A 17344-nucleotide genomic window follows, 5' to 3' on the forward strand; every position below is an offset into this window, starting at 1 on the left:
TTGGCATGAATGGGAACTTCTTTTGATGACTTGGTTCTGCTTATGCTAGTTTTTCTCCCACTCAGGCCCATGTATGGCTAACAGGAGAACACATACCGTCCCAAAATTCAAACGACAGATCTTCTAATAGCTCGGATAACCCAGTGAGAATCTTTGGCTACACGGATCGATCTTCACCTAAGCTTAGAAAATGGTTTCTTGACGGGTTTCCTTGTTTTTTTTTTTTTTTTTTAAATTACTTCCCGGGCCCTAGATCTATTCTTCGTGAATAAAATCTACCCGAATTTCACTTCTCTAACCCTAATTCCCTCCCGCATTCTCAGGCATGTATTCCTTGCCACATCAGTCCTCCACCTATAAATCACATCACCTCCTTTCTCCTGTAAGACATTGTTCTTTCAACCATTACTCTCATCTATGCAAGAATATCCTCATTCATATCATTACCTAAAAAGCTTCTATTTTCTTACGACCCGGCTCGTCATTGGCAAGTTACAATACTTACACAAGTTAATCGGATCCACCATACTTGCTCACACCCACACATGTGGTAGCAGATATTGTTGCCAAAGAGTTCCTAATTAGGACAAGCACTACAGACAAACTGCTTAATGAAAGCAACTGCTATAAGCAGCGATAGGTTTGTACTGCTATGGCAACGGCTACAATGGGCTTTCTTCGGAGGGACCTGCGCGAATTCTATCCGGGGTAAGAAGACTCAAGTTGCCGACATCTCAAAGCATTTTGGAGACAGAACGGTGAGGCATGGGGCACATGGCTTTCGAAAAAGATCGTCCGAGCCGGTCCTGCTTCCGTCCAGCGGTTCTGGCGACGATGTTGTTACCGTGAAGGCAAGGTTCTGAAGTGGCCATTCGACATCGAAAATTTCGACGATGCCTCGTATATCAACTCGGCCGTTATTGACTTGCAGCATTTTCTTCGAGTGGCTGAGGTTATAGTTAAAAGAAATTCTCAAAGCTAGCACTTATCCCCTTCCCACGCACGTTCAAGCTCGTCCAACTTCGCACAGTACTCTTCTATGCATCGAACCATGTTTCGTCTTCCTGGATCATCAGGTCAAGGGCACTACCAGCCGCTCTCTATATTACGATCCACAAAGATCTAGTGAGCTGGAAAAAGATAAACCTAAAATCATCGGGGTTTCGAGTCACCCGCTGTCCTCCACAATGAATCATGCAGTATGGATCTGACAGCAGAGCAAGCAATTGAGTGGGACCAAGGAACTGGTTTAGGTCAGACTGCGCTATTCTTCGTAAAGAGACAAATTAATTCACAAACACAGCCAACCGAAGAATTTCATCGATGGAAATCCTCCCCACCCCCCATTCCCTCGCCCACGTAAAGCTCCGCCAGCGTTGTTTATTCTAGTGGCACCTGGCGTATTCCGGGTTTGGGCTGCTTGGGCTCATCATACTGGGGATTTATTCGAGAGGTATGCAGAAATTGGAACAAAATGGCCTATGGACCTCCCACATATCTACCAAGAGTACATGTCATTTCCTGATTTCTTTCTTCGGGAATCTGAAAATCAATGAAATGAGTATCATATTTCGGGCTAAACATGTGCTACACTTTTCAGAGGCCGATACAGGGATATGACTTATGCAATCTCAGTGATGATCCTCTTCTTTACAGCGTTAGACAGACCATCCTTACTGGTGAGACATCGCGTTATGCTACATCAAACGTCGAGTACTGTGCACTCCATCCACTTGCAACCCTGCGGCGAGGTCTTTCGCCTATTCTACTCCTTGAGTAGAGAGCTCATAAAGATGTTCTAGAAGAGGAACTTACTGCAGCGTAGTCAAAGATTCATTCAGTGAAGTTGATGAGACCAATCCGACCGGTGGGAAGGACAAAAAAGTGTTTGCTCATATGGAATGTTCCAAGATGACTCGAAATCTTATATTTGATTTCAAGAAGTCATTCTGCTAGGGCTGACCTACTACCCCGGCTTCTCATACATACATACACTCCGGCCCCCTCTGCTGTTCAGAACCAGCTGGATAAGGTGTCGCCTGACCATCCAATCCTTTTGACAATGGGAAAGACTCACCGAAAAGGGGAGAGGACGCTAAGCTACTCAAGGGGAGCAACACACATGGGGAAAGGGAAAAAGAATCAGTTTCTTTGTATTTGTTCTACTATCCAGTCAATGATAGACAGTTGCCTTTTCTTTTGCCTACGTATTCTTACCTGGTTGATAGGCTATCTACCCTGTATAGTAGATACTAATCAGGTAGAAGACCTATCAACTAGGTAAGGATACGTAGGCAAAAGGCAGGCAGTAGATCTTATAACTGATTCTTACCTTTCCCTACTACTAACAAAGCACTAATTTATAATCAGCAAGGCCCCTGATACTCTGTATAGGATTCGGTATGTATATAGTCTATCATGCGTTATTGTAAAGCCAGGGAATATAGACTCCCATGTCGTCGTTCGATGACAGAGTTGTCTATGCACAAGGGACAGGGTATACTGCATAGTCATCACTCAGGCGGAATCGCAATTGAATTTGTGACATTTCAATCCTATGAAGTACCCTTAGGTGTGCCGCGCTGAGTGTTTACCCTCGGGATACAGGGACCATACCTAATCACAACAATATATAGTAGTGGTAGTGAATACGGCTTGTAAGGGTAGTAAATCGCAATTGGGACAATTACTTAACTAGGTTTTTAAGCAGTAGGAATCAGCAGGGAAAAGAAAAAGGTGACGTCTGATTTCAAGTCGGTGACATAAATCTTTTCATTTGGAACAAACAGTCAATAAGGATTGGGTGAGGCAAAAAACAAAATCAAATGCGTCAGCGACAGGATTCGAACCTGTGCCCACGAATGGAATTGATAACGAATATGATGGTTCGAGTCAATCGCCTTAACCACTCGGCCACACTGACTTAGTGAAAATTACAGTGAATATTTTTAGTTAATCACATACAATGCTTTTCAGGGTAGTACCGCGGTAGCTGGGATTGAAACCCGTAATTACCGTTTGTTTGGAGGCCGACAACCTGTGCGGCTAGCTTTGCTGTGCATACAGTTATCAACGCAAAATGTTTAGATCGCTTTGCAAAGTATACATGTCAGTGTAGCCGAGTAGTTAAGGCGATTGACTCGAACCATCATATTCGTTATCAATTCCATTCGTGGGCACAGCGTCCTGTCGCTAACGTTCATCTTTTTTGCCTCACCCCCTTTACTCCTGGCAACACTGTAGTAGTTATTTCTTCTATGTTTAGAAAGTTGTGTGGGTAGTTAGAGCTGCCTTCTTTTTTTAACCTGCTCTCCAACCACAGCTAACCCTTAATAGTCACATACCTTTGCGCCCCGCCTGTAGTGGAATACAGGACTGGCACAAGAATCTGGGATATTTGGGGAATATCTATCTCTCAATATGTGAAGCCCATAATAGGTACTGAATACTTATCTTTTCCTTTCAATTATTCTATCTCTTAGACTTCTGTAATCTAAGTGATTGTATAACAAGGTATCCAGGTAGTTTTAAGAATCTATACTCCAGGTGCTGTAGTAGTAAGGATATATTTTCCTCTATTACTGTTCTCTCCCATAGAAAGGGGAGATAGTAGATTCACAGTTAGTACTCTTCTTAGATCATGATGTTCCTTAACCTCCTCGAAGATTAAAAGAAACATGGCAAGACCCGCAAGACTCAGAGACTATGCTGCCTCCTTTTATAGTGACACTATTGTATACATCTGATCTCACTCAAATCACTTCTTTTCATTGCCTGGGCGAAGATAACACTCTTAGTGAGAACCATGATGGCTTATCTATTCCACACGTCTTTGAAGGGTGAGGGTATTTTGTACTCACCATAAGTCTTCTCCTCTCCCTCTCTCTCCAGTTGCTGTCGTCCTCCCACTTCCTCGTCATACATTGATCTAGTGCATTCTCGGTTGCAGCTCTTCCTTACCAAGTGACGACACATGTATCATATATTCACTCCTGTACAGACTCGCTGTCGACGCTCCTTTGATGAACATTATTCAAGTCTGTGTTGTTATATCACAGACGATGGCGCATTAGCTAGACATATTGATATATTTGCAAAGTCCAAAGCCTCTCTATGAAGCAACGATCAGTACCTTATTATGGATTTAACATTGGTTGTATGTTTATTGTGGGCAGTAGTTGATCAAAGATCCTGTGTTATTACGAGGCAATGACACAAGAAGGTCTTCCTTAACGTCAACTATGGAACCACTACAGAGGTATTCGTAGGAGATAGCAGATCCGCTTAGAACAAGACGTAAGAGATAAACAAGCTCGCACAAAGGATCATAGAGCTCTACAAGAGATATCTATCGAATGAAAATTTGACACCGATTGTGTGACACAGGTCGAAAGTGTTAACATAAGCTCATCTCCAACAGAATCGAAATCGAGTATATAGATTAACATCTGCAGGCCAAACATAGCTCATCCATGTGCATGCAATAATAAAAGGCTTGGGGATGTACCGATCCAAGCTATGTTAAGTGAAGTTCTTCTTTGGTTCGACACATAGTTTCTATTTCAAGAAGCACCTTAGTAGAATAGATTCTAGGTTACATTGAACCAAGAGCGGTATACTCCACAGTGGGGGATATATGATATCACAAGGCTAAACCAACTATTAGTAGTGGTATTTTGGTTAAGTGGGGTTTGTTACCACATAGCAGTCTACGTTCTCTACTTATCAAAGTGGTATATTAAGCCTAATAGGTAAGTTGTGTTCGCATGTGATGCCGGGGTGTATGGAGCTCTGGATTTTCACGATGGTTCATGACATTTTCTATATAACGAATAGAAATTGATCATGGCGGCAACTTGCTAACTCGCTCGAGACAACCGAGTCATCGTAGCTTGTTCATGTTCTGTACGGAGTAAGGTTTGATTATTAATCTAGATACTCTTCCAATATAGTGTTTTTTGAGTGATGCACGAAGCATTGTTGGTTGGAGATGAGGTTGGATTCTGAATGCGAAATGTCAGCCAGCTGCAGTCAATTCAACTAAAGTGGTAAATGGACGATCGATGCCACTTTCATTGTTTGATAAGGTCGGCGTATCTTAGAGATGGGAGATAAAGGGATGTTCTTTATATTGAGGTTGCATTATAGCGGGAAGATGCCTGGTGAAAGCCCCAGGCTACGAGATCATGTGCCAATGGGATGATCTGCCTTCTGATGCTGGTCACCGTTACACCCTCGTTTCATCGTTTAGTACTCCATATTCAGTCTATGACAACCACGATAGAAGATCTGTGGAATCTTTGGAGGTGAGATCTGACCATGCCTTGTTTCTTTATTTTTCTATTCTTATTCTTTTCTGTTTTTATTTATATTTTTTCTTTCTTTTCTTTTTAACGTTCAGAATCGATGCTGCTTAGACTAGCATTCAGTACACGGGATGCAAGTTGCTATTCTCGACATTTATGGTCCACAGTTCGTCCGATTCTGAAACGACAGTCGCTAACTTTCGGGGAAGTGCTTACCCGCTCTCGTCTCAGCGACCGTGAGACACACTCCCCAGGATATGCTTGCCTCATGACGCAGAATGAAAATGACTCGTGTGGCTGAGGAAGATGTATGTTTCCCCCTTTATTGGCCTTATTCAGGATATGACTTTGAACCTGTACCAGACTGATAAAATACCCCTGAGGCTCGGATGTGTATGATGTCACCTTTCAACCTCCTATCCCCAATTTGCGACCGACCCAAATATCGGCCCCAGACCAACGCTTTAGCGTCTCACTAGTCAGGAACGGGATCCAGCAACGGCCAATCTTCTGCGTTGGCCCCAATTCCGTCTTTCTCTCATTTGCAAGTCAAATCTTCCGGTGAAACCACAAACTTTCGTTTCAGGTCAATCCACACCGTTACGATTCCTGCTTTATCATAGGGCAAGCGCCCGATACGGTGCCTCCGAATGTTTAGAATGGCCACCCCTGTTCGCTGGGACCGAACGAACGACGGAGTACTTTGCTGACAATACCCCTGGAGATCAGCAATAGCAAAGAATGGGGCCAAGTGGAGGCCCAGGGAAACCGTCGGGCACTGCCTCTCTTGGGCGCTGGCTAGCTGAGAAAACCCAAGACGCTCACGTCTCTGAGTGGATGTCCCACTGGCACACGAGACGTCGAAGAAAACTGCTCCAGTCCTCTGCTAATTATCCGTCATTTATGGAGGTCCTGCGAAGGTTGTGATAGGGAGGAAGGGGAATCGACATCCCAGCCCCCCGCGCTTGTAAGTTTGTTCTAAGTGGTTCCCGGCTATTGGGGCTCCATCTGCAGTCTGATAGAGGGGACGCTAACTTTTCTAATGAAATTTCCTTGAGATGATCTTGCTCCTTATCGATTAACCCCTCCCTGCAGAGTTTGGTTCGGACGATTGGCATTAATTTCGAGAAGAAAAAGGAAGCGCAATAGTCATGGGAATAAGAAGATAGAATTTAATAGTTCCATGATCGGTTCTTAGCGACCCAACGGCCAAAGTCGACTTCGGTTCTTGGGTCCGAGAAATAGGTAGAAGACTAACATGCAGAATTAAGTAGTTTATCAGATAGGGGCGAAGGCAAGCGAAATGAAGAAAAAAAATTTAAAGCAGATGAAAAGGGCAACAATCAAGGACAATCGCGATTGGTGATTGGGGCAAATTTGACTAGACTTACTGACATTCCCCAGCGAATAGACCACCTGCTGTTGAAGTCACTCGGCTCTTTCACTAAATACTATCGCTTTGTTTAAAACCACTTCCTCCTCTCCCTTTCTTTATTCCCACCACATCATCCGACGGCGTTGACGTCCTTCCGCTCCTTTATTTTTCAGAAGGATTGTATCCTTTCTGTCTTGTCTTGTTTTCCAACACTCCTTTTGTCGCTCCTTCTCCACAGTCTCTCGTTAAATCTGTTGATTTGTGTTATTTCTGCGGTCGTGATCTGACGGTACGATTTACTTCGAACTCCCTGGTTTATTTATCATTCCAGTCCAGAAAACATGGCTAATGAAAAACGAGGTTACCAGATAACCGATTCAAAAGCCCTGGATTCCCGGTGAGATTCCAGCATAACTATCGGATTATCTCCATCAAAGTCAAGGAATCGATCGATCGACAGCCACCCTAAGAATCCCTGCGGATTTCCAAAAAGGGTATGTCTACAATTTCCCTCTCTTTTTCATTTTGCCCCTCGGACTTTTTCACTCTCTTCACACTCCAATGTAATATCGGTTCTATATATACTCTCTTCTTCAAAGCTCCAGCCCTAAACACCCTCGTGTAATCCATCCCATATGGCGCGTAAAAAGAGGCTGCGCGCCGACGAAGCAAGGGGAATTATGTCTTGACCCCTTGCTCCAGACAACCAGCCACTGGTGTTGAAGAACCATGATGTCAGAGGATTGTCCTGCTCCCAGTTCCTGGGTTGCTTACCGTCCTTTATTATATGTGGAGCTGGTTTCAAAGGGTTGAAGTTATGCGCGAACTTGCTTTGCCTCTGTTGTTATTGTTCATGATGCATTTCTATACTCCCCACCATCGCACCGACTATACTACTGTGTAGTAGCCAGCGGCGCCAGGCCTCATCGGTTTCCTTCATTACTCCGAACTTTACTTTATTCTGTTATATGATTCCTGATCATTGACCCTGGTGACGCTATAGCCGATTCCCTTGCTCGTGACAGCAGAAAGTCAATTGTCGCTCCTTTTGAAGCCCACTCTTGCCGCTCTTTTCGAGAGCGATCGATCTTAAGCATCATGCGCCAAACTATGAGGCTTGACGTCGGCCTAGTGACGTGCCTAGCTGCCTTCTCAGGCCTGGCTGAGGCGTTCTGGCGTCTCCCATGCCGTGGAAGAGCTGGTTTAGCCCGTCTCGATCCCTTGATGGACCCCGGAAAGGATTCGTACCATGTGCATGCAATTCATGGACCGGACAGTCAGTTTGCCAAATTTACTCCATGCTGGCCGATTATACTGAGTGATGATAGGCTTCTCCATGACCGCCGATATGGATTCCCTCAGGGATAGCAGCTGCACTTCGTGCGCTGTCACCCAGGATAAGTCGGCGTACTGGCACCCCGCTCTGTACTTCATGCACGAGAATGGTGATACTGAGGTTGTCGATCAAGTGGGAGGCATGCTTGCGTATGTATCTCGTTCCCTCAAGACCGAGAGGAGTCGCTGACGTGGTTCCTTACTCGAATAGTTACTACCTCCTTTACGGAGACAACGTGACCGCATTCCCGGAAAACTTCCGCATGATCGCCGGTGACACCTTCAAGCGCGACTTCAAATGGCCTATTCCCGACCCTCCCACGTCTGAATGGTCTGGAGAACAGGAATCGCAAGCTGCTCTTCGCCAGAAGGCCATCGGCTTCAACTGCTTGAACTACAACAAAGCAGCTGAACCCTCGCTTGGTCGACACTTCTTGCCTAACAAGACCTACCTCGACGAGCACTGTACCGATGGTGTTCGCTTTGAAATCATGTTCCCCTCTTGCTGGAATGGCAAGGATGTTGACTCTGATGATCACAAGTCGCATGTCGCTTACCCCTCCACGGTGATGGATGGAACATGCCCCGAGGGCTACGACACTCGTGTCGTTTCTCTTTTCTTTGAGACCATTTGGGATACTTACGCGTTCAAGGATAAGAAGGGCACATTCGTAATTTCCAACGGTGACCCGACTGGCTTCGGTTACCACGCGGACTTTATTCACGGCTGGGAATCTGGCGTCTTGGAGCAAGCAGTGAAAAGGTGTACCAATCCTTCTGGCCGCGTTGAAGATTGCGACGTGTTCGACATTCAGACCGAGGCTGAACAGCGGAAGTGCAAGTTTGAGGTTCCCACTCTTTTGAAGAATGAAGATGTTTACTCTCACAAGGGTGGCCTTCCTAACGACCTCGTCGTCGAGTATGGACCCGCCTATGCTAGTCCCATTTCTTACACTACAGCCACGGCCACTCAAGCCCCCGGCGCCTCGGTGTCAGCCTCGGTGTCCGTATCGATCGGCTTATCCATCGACTTGCCAGGCATTGTGGCTGTCGAGACTTCGACCAGCTCTACCACGACACCCACGTGGACACCTACCCCGACAACCTCTTATATCGAAGGGGATGTGACCCAGGCGATTGTCTACGTCGAAAGGGAGGTCACTGTTCTAGTGGACGGACAGGGCAACCCTCTTGCAACGCAGACTGGAGGTCTGGAGACCGTTTCAACTGTCATGTCGACCACCACCAGCATCATCTCTACCGTTGTTACTACACCCACTGCTTCTCCTGCCAAGAGAGACCTCCACGAGCACAAACATGCTCATGGGCATCATCGCCATGGCCACCACCACTAAATGTAAACCCCTCGGGTGGTTCAAATGAAAACTAGCAAGACAGATGGGCGCAGCTAGGATTCCTTAATCGGAATCTTTCCGTCTTTGCCTATCATTCCTATAACTGTCTCGTGCTCTCAAGTTCATACTTCTGATTCATCGAGTCCGGCACAAGCATTGTGCTTTGCTCCAAATCTTACTCCAGGAGACTTTACTTCTTTCGTTTATAGTTTCCTTCACATTGTCAATGTCTTATCCCTGTTAGTTGGTTGTACATGCTACTCTTATCTGCTTCTTTTATCCTTGAGGGAACAGCTGAAGCGCGAGATCTATTTTGTTCTTCTCTTGACGAGAGTCCGGATGAGCTCTGTTAAATAAAAACCAATGAATACGTCCTGGAGAACTCCAGACTGGCCACGCCCTTGTACGATTATGCTATTTACAATTGCACTTCGCACGCAGGAAGTATGTATGATACCTTTTGTAGCATTTAATGCTGTCCTTTCTTCAATTGATTCAACATAGCGAACATGAATCGTATGCATCATATTAGCAGTAAAAGCTAACCCCGTACTTAGCCTGTGTAAATAGGAACAGAATGAGCAAGTCTGCTCATGCCTGCATATTCTCATTGAGTAGGATCATCAGGGAAGAATATCGTAAGATTATGACAAGGGTCAATTTAAAGAAGAGGTTTCAGTTCTGATGACAATTTATATGATAGACAGATATCTCTTTGCCAACTTTAGTCTGTGTATCAGCCAGACAATAAAGTTATGATATAGTACAAGGATGTCTTCCTTTATTGATAATATTAGATATTAGAATCCAGATTCCCTTGGCTATGGTCTGGGTTTTAATGTTATTAATCCTTTCTTAAATGCTGTCGGACGTGTAAAGATAGCATTTTTGAGAAAGCAGGATAAACGTGCAATAACAGTAATCTTCTTCCTATTATCCCAGTTTATTGAGACCGCGACCAAGTTGTAGCAGCTGAGCTTTTAAGGCTGTTATAATGTTGGGGAAATTACTACCGTGTGGACTAATACTGAGGGTGTAGATATTGCGACGTTTTGCTTGAACTGCTGTACTTAGAAGCCCATTAGATCTAGCAGCAAGATGATAGTTGCCTTTTCTTTTTTCTTTTTCTTTCTTTCTCTTTTTTCTTTTTTATAAATAGAAAGACACACCATTCCCCTTGTATGAAGAGTATTCTGTTGTATGGGAAAGGGAATCATTATGACGATACTTGGTATTAATAGTCTGACGACCGCTTTGCTCTGTATAGGAATGAGAAGTAACAATCCGGTTCAATAGAGGTTGCATATATCAAACTAGCAAATTATCATCTATGTCTTAGACAAGTTCCCTAACCCATTCCTTTCTCATAGACACCAGTCTAGAACCCGCGGGGCCTCCGTGCTTCAAATATAGATAGATCATTAGCTACAATATATATACAATACGCTGGTGTTATATTGCTAATCAATATTCCTCAATCGGTCTGATATAGTTATAATAATAGTTTTGTAACGGCGTTTACCTTAGGCAATGATTACGCTGCCGCCAGCGAAGCGCCGACTGCCCAAATAAAGACCTTAAGCACTTCGTTCTATTTTAGCCCTAAGATATTCTTCCTTGCAGTCCTGGACATTTCCAGTCTCCCTGATACTATATATCATAGCTCATTGGCCTATGGCACCCTGAAGATATACCACTAATTTCTTAGATTATGGACAAGGCACGACTTTAATGCTATTCGGATGTTAGTCCAGTGGGATTGACATATACTGGAAGGGTGTTTGCAGTTCAAATCGCCTCTAATAATTTTGAGACAGTATATGAAGGTTTAAGTTTACTACAACCGGTAAACCCCAGTCGGGTCTACCATGACTTTTGCCTCAAGAATTGCTTATATCAAGCTTCATTGAACGAAGATAACCATTAAAGCCCTCGTATATACCAAACGGGGAAAATGTATGCTATCTAGAACAGTTTCTACAATCTTGTACCCTATCCGCATGCAGGAGGGACATCTTTACTCTTTTCGGGTAACCACTAGAGTTTACGGACTAAATCGACGATCAACTTAACTACATATACCCGGGAGCCCCATGATGACCATCAATCCCCTCAGTTTTAGCCACCGAACTCTACACCAATGGCACACACTCGAAGGGTTCTGACATACAGTACGTCAGCTTGTTCATTTGATGGTACCGTGTGGTTGATAAGCTTTTATTCCGCCATTGGCTGCTGTGGGTGGTTTTGATGGATTGAACTATGCCGTTAGGGCGTTTATCTTTTGCTGACACTGTGGGATACCGACGGGAAGAAGTCAACGGACCATGGATACAAGGTTCATGAAGGGATTTTCCGGGGTAGTATGTATGTACCTTGCCATTTTGGTCATGTGGCGTTGGGGTTCTTGCCGTTGAGGAGTGATAGGGTTTTATTCCTTCTTCCGGGCATTGAACGAAGGAGGCGTCGCGGAAGGTTTGCGACATGATGAATACGGGGAATCTCTATCTCCAACTGTGTGAATGATTGTCTCCTCCTTCCAATTGTTGGACTTCTGTGATTCAACCATTCGGAATCGGACGCTCACCTGTTCTGGGCCACTGGCAGCGCTATTCCCGATTGGGAAGTGGATTCCAAGCTCCCATTGTGGCTGCCATGCCGAAATGTTACCTCTGGATCTGAAGCTGTCGGTTAGATTCCGTTACGTACTCACTTGGGTTAGTTAGTCGCTACCCACATGAGAAGCATATGAGAAGAATAGGAAACAAGGCAATTGTTGTCCATGCTATCATGGAGTCACGCTAATGTAGCACGGAAGTTACGGTTTCGTATACCACAACTTATCATCGGTTTCTGCCGTCGAGATTACCTTAAAGAATAGATATGATTAGCCTGTTGGTGAGAAAACTCTAAGATATCCGATTTCTCTAAGGAGTAAAGGTTGCTGCCTGTGGGCATGTTGGCGGCGGAAGGCTGAGTAGAGCCAAGCTCTGTTTAGACGCGGGAAGATTCCGTAATTAACTAGGGGCGCCCCCTAAAACTAAGTGGGATAGCTTCATGGTATGTATGCGATAAACACCGGATCTCCTATGGGCTCTGATAGGGAGGACATGGTGGTGCTCATTTCGAGCACTTACTAGTAGTAAAGGTACAGACAGCATCATATATTGTATTATAAAAGCTGTTGAGTTGTTGGGCATGCGTTTTTTTTTTTTTTTTTTTTTTTTTTTTTTTTTTTTCTTTTAGGATATGCAGACCATTCGACCGAGAATAAAATGCCTCGAGCGTCACCCGCGGATCGGTGAGGTTATCTTTTACTCCATATTGGAGTGTTTCTCATCTTGGCTCGACGTGCGAATCACAACCTCACAGAAGAATGAGCTCCACTGATGCTGGTCGTGGACGTTACTAAAACCAAAGGCTAGCGACTGCACGCGACTGGAGAAAGTTCGGAACGTCAACGGATTGAGCGGAGGACTTTCCCTAAGAAATCCTAAGGTGTCAATGACAATAACTTTGGCTAGTATCACCGGAAACTATAAAATAACTGATTATTTTTGTATAGCATTTACGGAGCATAACAAATATTGACTAGGCCGTTGGCTCTCGCGAGCATCCCTGCTGCAGGAGTGGTTTTCTAGAAACCGTCGGACACGGGCCGATGAACTTTTGAAGTTCCGAGCCGGTTCGAACTAGACGGCGGAAAACTACTCCTGACGCGCACACAATTCATAATGTATGACGTTGGAGGGAAGAGGAAAGATGAGTAGGGAAAACAAAAATCCAAAATAATAGTGAGAACGCACATGGCCAGAGAATCAAAATTTTCAGCGGAGCCTCTAGGGCCGAAGTGGAGCGAAGCCACCGTGTGCAGCAAGGATCAACCAACCACTGCGCCAAAGTTGACTATGTAACCAAGGCTCTCGACTAGCCCTCACACCACAGCCGAATAGTGCCTCATTCATTCCAACCCATCGCCACCAGGGACTCAGGACCAGAACGACACTAGGTTAATTCTGTGCCTAGTGCACAGCCTATGACGATATACTGGTAGGTGGAGGCAAATCGGAATGCGAATTTGACTTTGCGCCTATCACTTTGTTCGCTATAGTTAGTTCTTCCGTGAAAGATGGAGCCAAGAGGTAAAAGATGGGGAACCTCTCGGACCTTTGGGGGATCAGCTAATCAAATCAAAAGTGGAGTCGACAAGGAAGGCTACATCGAGGCATAGGGTTGACATTAATAAAAGAAAAGGAAAAGAAAAATGAAGCGCAGCGTGACGATATCATAAATACTCACTTTCGCCCCTCCTCTGAGGCCAATCTTTCTCCAACTTCACATCAAATTTCTCCTTCCAGATTCTCCCCTCCCCTCTACCTTCTGCAGAAACCCTCTCCTGCATCTGCAGCTTGAGGTGTTTGCTTCTTTTTGCGTTAGGCTATACCCGACAGCAAGACCTCAGTCTATGTCTTACGCCTATCCGCTTTGTTGATAGCTCGAGAAAACAAGCAACGAAAAACAACAGATTGAATTCTGTAATACTGATCGCTTCGACTGTTCTGTATCTTGTATCGCCGTATCGATAGGTGCAGTCATCTCTCCGTGTGCGACAATCACCCAGCGGTTTCTCGAATTCGACAACAAAACTCGACAACCCATTCGCGACTTTGGACCCGCAGGAAGTGTACCAACAGCAGTCAACCTGACCAGCAGTAACATCGCCAGACCTTGACTTCGAACCCGAAGGAATCCCAACAGCAGCCAATCTGTCCAACAACAGCCCCGTCACCGTTCGCACCAGACCCGGAACGAATCCATAAGCCCTTATGCAACCGTGGTTATAATTGATTCAGTTAGACCATCCGATCTAGGTACTCCCACGCGGTAACATTGCAACACGGCAGCCGACCCGGTATCCCTTTTTTGAATATTGTGTTGCCCTTTGCACCATTCTCGTACACTGACACCCATTGCAATTACCTGCCACAATGGCCGACTTCGACATAGAAAAGAAGCCGAATGTGAATCCGGCATCGAAGAGTGAGAATGCGTCAGGAGCTGATGATTCCGACGCCCTCAGGTTGGCTGAGATGGGATACACACAGGATTTGCAGCGCAATTTCTCAATACTCTCGCTTATTGGTATTGCGTTTTGTATGTCCAATTCCTGGTTCGGTATTTCTGCATCCTTGATCACTGGTATCAGTTCTGGAGGCACCGTCCTTATCGTTTACGGGCTGATCTGGATCGGCTTCATTTCAACCTGTGTGGGGGCCTCGCTTTCCGAACTGGCCAGTTCCATGCCCAATGCTGGTGGTCAATATTTCTGGGCCAATGAACTTGCGCCTAAGAAATACGCACGATTCGCATCCTATTTCACCGGCTGGTTTGGGTATGCTGGTGCCGTTTTTGCCTGTGCTAGTGTCGCGCTCAGTCTTGGGTCCGCTGGAGTAGGAATGTGGCAACTTGGCCATCCCGAATTGTATGCTTTGGAAGCCCTAACCTCCCTTTAGATGTATCCTTTTGTGTATGTTGCTGACTCAAAGATAACAGTGTTCCGGAGCCATGGCATACTGTGGTTGCTTATCAACTCATTAACTTCTTCTGTTATCTCTTCAACTGCTGGGGTAAAACGCTGCCTGCAGTTGCAAAGGTCACCCTTTACATCTCTCTACTATCCTTCTTCGTGATTTTGGTTACGGTGCCCGCCTGTGCCAAGACTCATGCTAGTGGAGCATATGTGTTTGGTCATTTCGTCAATTCCACTGGATGGAAGTCGGACGGTATGGCTTTTATTGTTGGGCTGATCAACCCCAACTGGATCTTTGCCTGTTTGGACTCTGCGACCCACCTTGCGGAGGAGGTACCACAGCCTGAGAAAAACATCCCCATCGCCATTATGGCCACGGTTGGCATTGGCTTTGTCACCGCTTGGTTCTACTGTATCTCCATGTTCTTCAGTCTGAATGATCTGGACAAGCTCTTGAACACAGCCACTGGTGTGCCCATCTTGGAGCTTTACTACCAAGCGCTTGACAATGTGCCCGGTGCCATCGTGTTGGAGACATTGCTGCTCGTCACCGGAATGGGATGTCTGATTGCGTGCCACACTTGGCAGTCTCGCCTCTGCTGGGCTTTTGCTCGTGACCGTGGTATGCCTGGACACAAGTGGCTTTCTCAGGTCAACCACACTCTCGATGTGCCCCTGAACGCCCACAACGCCAGCTGCTTCCTCGTTGGTGTTCTCGGACTGCTCTATCTTGGCTCCTCTACCGCTTTCAACAGTATGGTGACCGCCTGTATCACCCTTCTGTACATTTCGTACTCCTGCCCCATCGTGTGCCTCTGGTATCGCGGTCGCGACAACATTAAGCACGGTCCCTTCTGGCTTGGAAAGTGGGGTGCCTTCGCCAACATTGTCACCATCCTATGGACCATCTTCTGTCTTGTTATGTACTCCTTCCCATCAACTATGCCGGTGAACACAGGCAGTAAGTCTTTCTTACCTCTTACAAACCTGATTAGACTTTTCCGCTGACTTCCCTCACAGACATGAACTATGTCTCGGCCGTATATGGTGTTGTGATTTTCATTGTTCTTTGCGATTGGTTCGCTCGCGGCCGACGCGTATACAAGGGCAGTGTCAGCGCCGTTGAAGGCCATGGCGCGTCCGAGGACTCTGAGTAAAGGTGGATATTGATTATCCCGCACTTCTCTTCTTCACCCCATCTATTCTGCATATATATATCATGTTTTGTTGTGATTTGGAAGCGTGTTCATAATTTGTTAACGGCGAAGCGACGGCGTTTTGACAACGCCAGAGAGAAGATCATTGCTCGAGGACAGAGAAACTGTATGTAGAGTCGGGAGATGTACATAGACGACGACACCCTGCAGCCATAAGAGCTGATGACCTTTATAAACAAAAAAAATTCGAAAAGTTCAATAATCATATCCCTTCAGTTGTAATCAAGATTTGAAATCTTAATAAGGAAAACGAAGTTCGCAGATGAAAGCAAATGAAAGCAGGTGAGATGTGACTGCCATGTGACTGCTGTCTATGCCGCTTCTGGCCGAGTGAGTTTACAATGATCACTGATCTATTGAACCCCTTAAGCGTCGCATTTCTTTATATTATACGGAGTATGAAATTTGTTTAACAGCATCACAGATAGGTCATACGATCGAAATGGGTGGAATGGTTCTCAAGCACATTGACCGCTAATTGCATGATATCAATGGGACCTTTTCCATGTTTTTTTTTTTTTTTTTTCTTGATATCGGTATAACAGAACTATATTAATGGTGTCTTTGTTAATGCAAGATGCACAAAGTATGCCATTTGCGCGCATTATTCGGCAGTTAATACCAATAAATTGCGTCAACGGCTACCTTGTTCCAGTCTTCCAATCCAAGTTTCTCTCGCTACTCCCTGTCTCAGAAAGATACGAAAAGGCAAAGAAAAGAAGAAAAAAAGCCTCCTCTTACTGTGGGTCTTGTGCGTGTTTAAGTTGACGGGTCTCCGTCCGTGATCCACCAGTTAAAATCGGTCCTGAGTGCGCCCGAAATTTTCCCACCCAAACGTTTTCAGGATTTGAAGCCGCTCGCCGAATCGTGTGTTGCTGTACGTAATAGAATACCGAGTAGCCGTTGATCGGAGTCTTCTCCAAATTGAACTTTCGATGAGTTGGGGTAGAAGCGGCTGCAAAGACTATGGATGTTATCTCTCCGCAGCATCTTGTTAGAATCTTATAAAAGCACCTGTTTCAATCCGCAAGGCCATTGCCCCACGTCCGGAGGCTTATCGGTTTGCTGATTCGGCTTACTGGGTCACATCGCACAGCTTAACGATATTAAAGAGCAAAGAAGGGGCCACGATATTATCATTGTTATTTCGGTATAAACAGCCAGTTGTCGAGTCGCGCGTTATTCTGTGCATCGTTGTAGGACGGCCAAGGGACCAGCGAGCTTGA

The 17344-nt window shown here is 45.4% G+C and overlaps 3 protein-coding genes and 1 non-coding gene across 4 annotated transcripts; 2 read left to right on the forward strand and 2 right to left on the reverse strand.

Moving 5' to 3' along the window:
• Positions 1–978: 978 nt before the first annotated feature.
• Positions 979–1584, reverse strand: AO090102000495 (uncharacterized protein; the record flags this gene model as incomplete). Its single annotated transcript, XM_023236791.1, has 5 exons — positions 979–1060; positions 1110–1146; positions 1173–1244; positions 1300–1425; positions 1488–1584. 5 exons carry the CDS (start codon positions 1582–1584, stop codon positions 979–981), a joined length of 414 nt encoding a protein of 137 aa, XP_023091845.1.
• Positions 1585–2828: 1244 nt separating this feature from the next.
• On the reverse strand, positions 2829–2923 carry AO090102t00010. The gene has a single exon. It is a non-coding gene; the product is annotated as a tRNA-Ser (tRNA).
• Positions 2924–7779: 4856 nt separating this feature from the next.
• Positions 7780–9371, forward strand: AO090102000494 (DUF1996 domain-containing protein; the record flags this gene model as incomplete). Its single annotated transcript, XM_001822606.3, has 3 exons — positions 7780–7957; positions 8010–8166; positions 8228–9371. The coding sequence occupies 3 exons, from the start codon at positions 7780–7782 to the stop codon at positions 9369–9371; spliced, it is 1479 nt and encodes a 492-aa protein (XP_001822658.1).
• Positions 9372–14359: 4988 nt separating this feature from the next.
• AO090102000493 (putative choline transport protein Ctr) lies at positions 14360–16058 on the forward strand (the record flags this gene model as incomplete). The annotated part of the gene is made up of 3 exons (XM_001822605.1): positions 14360–14853; positions 14925–15862; positions 15922–16058. 3 exons carry the CDS (start codon positions 14360–14362, stop codon positions 16056–16058), a joined length of 1569 nt encoding a protein of 522 aa, XP_001822657.1.
• Between the last annotated feature and the right edge of the window lie 1286 nt (positions 16059–17344).

The sequence above is a fragment of the Aspergillus oryzae genome, chromosome 4, assembly GCF_000184455.2.
Source record: "Aspergillus oryzae RIB40 DNA, chromosome 4".
In the NCBI taxonomy this organism is placed as follows: Eukaryota; Fungi; Ascomycota; class Eurotiomycetes; order Eurotiales; family Aspergillaceae; genus Aspergillus; species Aspergillus oryzae.